This window comes from Hydra vulgaris, chromosome 09 (assembly GCF_038396675.1).
Source record: "Hydra vulgaris chromosome 09, alternate assembly HydraT2T_AEP".
In the NCBI taxonomy this organism is placed as follows: domain Eukaryota; kingdom Metazoa; phylum Cnidaria; class Hydrozoa; order Anthoathecata; family Hydridae; genus Hydra; species Hydra vulgaris.
In genome coordinates, this window is record NC_088928.1 from 22,013,782 (window position 1) to 22,020,769 (window position 6,988).

Here is a 6,988-nt window from a genome sequence, read left to right on the forward strand (position 1 = left end):
ATTCCTTTACTTTTCCCGTAGTAAAACGGATGAGTGGAAACTGACCTTTACAATCATTCGGACAACAACGTTCAACGAAAACGCTTAAACGACCGCTATAAAACTAATGGCAAAACAACCACAAGATATTTTTGCTGTTCTAAAATTATTACTCGGAACTAGATTCAACCAGAATATTGACCTATGATATGCGGATAACTTTTCTTGGCTAGGAAACAGACTATTTTGCGAAGCACAATAGTCTGTTTCCTAGCGACAATAATAGCAAAATCACAATGAACCTGAAAAGTTTTTCCATAAGTTCCCCGAACATAAGCTTAAATGAAATATCTTTAGCATTGCGTTTTTTCATTTCATTTAACAAATTCAATTTAAAACTGGGATGATGATAAACTGTTTATTTAAGATTCATCTTGTTTATCTAGTTTAAAGATCAAGAACCGATAAATATTAAAGCTTTCAAAATCGAAGGTAACTTTATGGAAGTGTTTTTTAATCAAAATGCGGTTCATGAAAATATGGATGTAAAGTAACGGTAATAGAAAATAAAAACAAGTCATTAACTTGTATAGTTGTACATGCTTTTAATTTAAATTATACAAGCTTAAAGGGGCGCCTAATAGCTGCTATAATATCGATATAATTTGTAACATAGGTAAAATACTGTAGCTCCGCTTTCATGGTATAATAAGAATATGCCATTAGCGATACGAATAATATTCCTAATGGAATATTCTCAAATAGAATGTCACAGTTGCAGCTATCAAACGCTTTTTTAGCATCTAGGAAACTGATGTAGATAAATGAATTGTTATTTTTTACCATTTCAATTAGCGGTATTCGGATCATTTAATGACTTTTTATACAATTTAGTAAGTGGTATAAAAAGTGATGTAGTCATCAATTTGATGGTATGTCCATAATTAATGAAAAAGTAAAAGAATTTTCTGAGCCAGTTCGCATTCTTTAAATGTTCTAATAATGTTCTAAAGGCGTCCTTGGATTTGTTAAATTTTAGGCTAGAAATAAACGTTTTTATATTTTCATCCAACATTATTACCTTGTTGAATTTGGCAGACGGTTGAAATTTAAAATTTGTAGAGGTCTATGTGATTGCTTTTGTTTTTAAGATACTTTTAAAACTGTTGGCAAATTCTTTTGTGTTTGAGTCTTTATATTTTTTTATTATTCATTGTGAACACTTTTGAGTTAGTGTTGTTCCTTATACCTCTCAAAGTGTTCGAAAAATATTTTGGATCTGTATTTTTTAACTTTTTTGATTTTTTGTAAAATGTATATTTTTGAGCATTTTTAACAGCATTTTTGAAAATTGTTTCGTGCCATCCGGTAGCAATTAAAAATTTATGAGTTTAAATCTTCTAAGAAACCAGTATTCCACCATTTTTTTAAATAAAATGCAAAAGTATTTTTACTAAAAACTTGACTCGGGAGTTAACCAAGATTTTGAATGTAAATACTGTTTTTTCTTAGGTGATTTTATTATATCAGAATAGAAAGATAGAATCAAAAAAGTTTTTTAATATGATCTTGTTATTGTACAGCCTCTCAAGGACATATATCACTTAGCATAATAATTTAAGCAGTTGTAATCAAAATAGTTTTAAAAGCAAAAAATAAACACGAGTAGTAGGAAAAGGTCGATTCTGGCACATTTTTGTTTTCGACCATTTATCCAGCCACAATTTTATATATATTTTAGGATATAAAATTGACCGCAACTTTTATGATCGATTTTAACTGTAATAGTAAGCTACACCAATGACATGAAAACTTCCAGATTGTCCAACTTGTTCATCACCAGAGTTTAATGTGACTATCAATCTTCTTCCTGAACCAACATTAGGCATAGAATCTTTGAAATTTTTGTAAAATGAGATAATAGTTGCTGAATCAATAGATGGTGCTGTAGTACCATTAGAGTTTATTTGAGCTAATAATCCAGATTCTTCATTCTTAAATGAAGTAAGATTAGTACTATTCCACAATGTAAGATAAAAATCCAGATGACATGAAAATACATGTACTATTTCTAGACTGATTATTTGCATCTACATATCCACTAGATAAGGAATAATTACCATAGTTATATGGAGTCCAAGGTGTTATAGTATTGTTAGCATGTTTAGGAGGAGCGCTACCATTATACATTCGTACTCTTTATTCCCACCAATTTCCAGATATGCCAATATTATGCATTCTAATATATTTTAAATAAACTCCATTATCCTTTCCTGCAGTATCTATCAATATATATATTCACTACCATAAGATGTGCTAGTATATCTAAATACATCAGATCGTAAAGTAAGATCTGCGATGTAAGGTGGTAATGATTGATATCTAGCAACAAAAGGTTGTATCCAATAGTTAAGAACAACTCCAGCAGCGTTATAAAGTTCAATTTTTAAAGTTTGTTTAAACGGCAAATCAAATGTAAAATATCCTCCAAATTGAGTAGGAGTATGCACATTACATCCATGCAAAGAGTTAACATAAAATGGGCCACCAAGTGGAGAACACAAAAAATCACATGCTAGACCATTAGTATAAATTCCAGTAGTAGTTGTAGTAAAAGCTAAAATTCCTATGCGAAGTTCGCCATCTGCATATATTTTAAGAAATACGTTACCTGCTACAGGTGGTCCAGTAGTAATAGATTTATATAATGCTAGCCATAGTTTTCTTAGGATACCACTGTTATTGTTTTTAAATGATATAATATATGCATCTGTTCCCATGTCACCTGTATTTGGTGGAAGAGATTGATTTTTCGATCCAAGACATGTTAAACTTGAATCTGGTACTATTTTTAAAATGTGAGAAGTAGGGACTATATGGTCAACATAATCTTTTGTAGCAACATCATCTGGATGTATAGGAGCTGGTACATTTTCTATTGTATTACCGTTCATATCAAGTTTATCAGTCATATTATTTAGTCCATCTTTTCTAAGAAATGTGTTATTAGCTTGAGACATTGTTAATCCGTTTACTATTGATTGTGTATTTGAGTTTAAAGTTCTTCCGAATATATCGACAGGCATTTTATATATGAAAGATTTTTTTAAATCTTTCATGAATCTGAAGGATTTTTTATATTTTTGTATTCAATAAGTTTTCAAAAATATCTTGAAAATCGTATCTTTCATCTAATTTTTTTAAAAAGTAAAGACACAAGTGGCCTCAATAAGAAGTATTTCCAAATTGAACTCTTTCACTATTATAATAAACAGGATAGCGTAAGTATTCAACAAGTTCAGAAGGTGGAGGTTGGCTATAAGAGTCAAAAGTGTACTTTACTTTATCGTCTTTATACCAACAAATCCAATGAAATCCATTAATACTTGAATCTCCTGTATTTAATATTCCACATTCTTTTTTTATTGTTCTCTTTAGTAATTGATCTCTAACAAATACACCTCTAAAATTTTTTATTTTTAGTTTTTTTGCGGCTTCTGTCAATTGAAAATTAGTTAGAGGCTCATTTGGTAAGACTAACCCTTTAACATTAATAAACTTGTCCATTTTATATATAATAAACTTATTATTATATATATTAATGATTAATTGTTAGATTCTTTAGTTTCTTAGAATTAATTGCAATATTCATAATTACGTTAGTATTATCAGTCTCTTTAGTCTCTTCAATCTCTTCATCTGACTCTTCATCTGACTCTTCATCTGACTCTTCATCTGACTTTTCATCTGACTCTTTATCTGACTCTTTTATTTCTTCTTCATATTCTTTACGAACTATTTTATATTTACTAATACGTCCAGTTTTATATATTATAATATCATCATAATATGAAATTAAGTCACATTTATCAATGTTTCTGATGAAATGGATTTCTAAGTTTACGTTATCATTATTACAGTAAGCGTCTTTTACTATATCTTTTATATCTTTGTTTATTAAATTTTTATCAGCTCTATTAGCAAATATAATTATTTTATTTTTACTAAGTAAAAGAGTTTTTAATTTTAATTCTCTATTTTCCATTTTATATATAAAAGAAAATTATTTTTATTATTTTTATAGAAATAATTTATTGTAAATTTATATGTACACTTTTTTAATATTATACAGGTCTAAAAATGGATCATATTTATCAGTATTTTGTATGAAATAGATTGAAATATCAACATTATTAATACATTCTTCATCGTAGTATTTGAAATATTATTTTACAGCTTTTGTTACTTTTTGATTAACTTCTTTAATATTATTTGTATATATCTTTATAAATTTTAATTTATGATCGTCTAATAATAAAGTTTTTAATGTTTTTTTTCATTTTTTATTTATTCTCATTTTAAATAAATAAAAAATATTTATGTCATTTTTTGTATCTTGGGGTGTTTCTTTAATGCCAATCGTCTTATTGTCTATTGCCTTAATGCCTATTGCCTTAATTTATAATGCCCGTATTCTAAAGTGTGTATTCTGTCTTTTAAAATGACTCTTTTATCATCGTCTGCACTTAATGCAATTTTATTTATTTCTTCAGTATATACTTCATGTGAATTGGATCTTATTACATTCATTTTCCTAACTTGATCTACTTTATTTAATAAACAATGTTTATAATCTTCATGTGTTATATACTTTTTAACAATATTTTTCTTTACTCCTTAACATTTTTTACATCGACTCTGTTCTCAATGTTCTCCATTGTTTTTCCAAATACTGAATTATTCGTCAATTTGAAAAAGTCTTTTTCAAAATCATTCATTGCTTTAGTTCTTAGATTAGTATTAAGGTCAATGTATTGACTTAACCAAGCTTTCTTCAAACATGAATTTTTGTGATCTTTAGACCTAATCTTTCATACAATTTTAGATTTTCATAATGTATAACATAATTTTTCTTATGATTTAAATTTGGAATTAGTTTTTCGACTTTACTTACTTTTACTCTTTCAGGAGCAATTGGGTAATCATTATGTTCATCGTGAAGACTTACTGGATAATCTAAATCTACTTCTAGTATGCATGGAACTGATTTCCAGTTTTCTATTTCATTTTCGTCTATCCAATTAAAACCATGTGTTGGAAGTGGTTTACTCATTGCCCATCCATATAGATTATTAGCATCTAGATATTGGATGAATGTTGATTCTTTGCTTTTGTCATATGCGTCATCCATGTACTTATTATTAGAAGCTCCTAATCTATTTGATATCATGCTGATTCCACCTTTTATACCTTTCTTTATCATAAGTATCATATCATAATCACTTAGCAATTCTAACTTTACTTTTGTTAATTTTAAAGCTGCATCCCAAGCTAATCCTGGTGATGTGAAGTACCACGCAGGATCTAATTTATAATTTTTCATACAAACATCTCTAAAATTTTTAAAGACGTCAGCTAATAAAAGCACATTTGAAACATTGTATAAGTCATGATAATCTCTAAAAGATTTACATTTAAACTCATTCCACACATTTTTAGCATGTGAGTAATCATCTTCGCTAATGCCTTCATCATTCAATTTAGAAAAGGACAACTCTTTTGGAGGTATTTGGGTTTCATTAAACTTATCAACAGAATCTACCCAATCATAAGGGTAAATACTTTTTCTTAGTAGTAAATCTAATTGTTTCCCAGAATACAATTTTTCAATATTTTTACACTGTTCTTTTAATAAGTTTTTTGATAAAGCACCTAAACTAGAAGGCATAAATCTATAACTATCTAAGAAACGAAGTTCACGCTTAATTTCAGTATTCTCCCCCTCTTTATTAGTAAACTCTCCAACATTAATTTCTCTAGAAAAGCTAATATATTTTTCTTTGTTGTTTGGGATACAGCTCAATTTCCCTTCAGATAACTTCTTCATAAACAAGTGAGAATCATAGCCAGATAAATTGTGAAATAGAACTGGAAAGAATTTTGGAATTTTATATTTTAAATTACAACTATTATGAGCAGCACCTCCATATTTTCCATTAATATGGCTGTGGTCACGCACTTGATCTTCTCCTAAATATTCTCCACAAATGTGACATTCAGTTGCTTCATCAAAATCATATTTATTTTTATTCGTAAATATAATCTTTTTTGGAAACTTAATCATATTACAAATTTTCTTAATATCTTATTTTAAACTATCAACAAAAATTTGTGCAACATCATCTGTTTCACTACTTGCAGTAAATGTGACTGGACTGCTTTGATAAAAACTTTCATCAAAACATTTAATGTAGTAGCAGAACGAACTAGGTGTATGCTTTTGATACTGTTTAGTATAAGATTCATTCGGATTTGGTGTACAAGTATTAATGGGTTTAATAAAACTTTCAAAGTTTGCATACACAACAAATGGTACTCTCATCAATCTATTATGATGAACAAATTGCATTGTTGAACCTCGATTAGGAAGTTCAATTTATGTGTATTACAATACAATTTATGTTTAGATAATGATTCTTCAGAGTTGCATCCAAGTAAACAATTTCTACAATAGTATGTAGTTTGTTGCTTACTACTTGTTTGTGAAGAAAGCGATCTGCTTAAACTTTTTATTAAGCAGTAATGACTATTTTCTCCATCTGAAATTATTAATAAATCTATTAAGTGTTGACGATCATTATCTTTTGAAATGCGTAAAGGATAAACTGAATTTTCAAATCCATACACATTAACACTGATATCTTTATTATTTTTCTCAAATTGTGTAATTTTATCTAATAAAACTGGAAATTATATTTTATCCCAATTTATTTTTTCATTTTTATATTTATGATCTTTATCTACTCTTTGAGGATTCTCATCTGTTGGGTTTAATGCTCTTGCAATACACCATTTAAAGCGTTCATTATCTTCATTTTTCATATTAATAATGGCTTTTTTAGTTTCTAAATATTTATTTAGCGGAATATATGATTTTACTTTAAGAGGATTATACTCTATCTTATTTATATCTATCTTTATAATAGAAACAAATCTCCAATTTGATCCT

At 27.9% G+C, this 6,988-nt stretch overlaps 1 protein-coding gene across 1 annotated transcript; it reads right to left on the reverse strand.

Annotated features, from left to right (window-relative positions):
- Window positions 1-4,813: 4,813 nt before the first annotated feature.
- On the reverse strand, window positions 4,814-6,103 carry LOC136085340 (uncharacterized). The gene has a single exon (XM_065806638.1). It carries the CDS (start codon window positions 6,101-6,103, stop codon window positions 4,814-4,816), a length of 1,290 nt encoding a protein of 429 aa, XP_065662710.1.
- Between the last annotated feature and the right edge of the window lie 885 nt (window positions 6,104-6,988).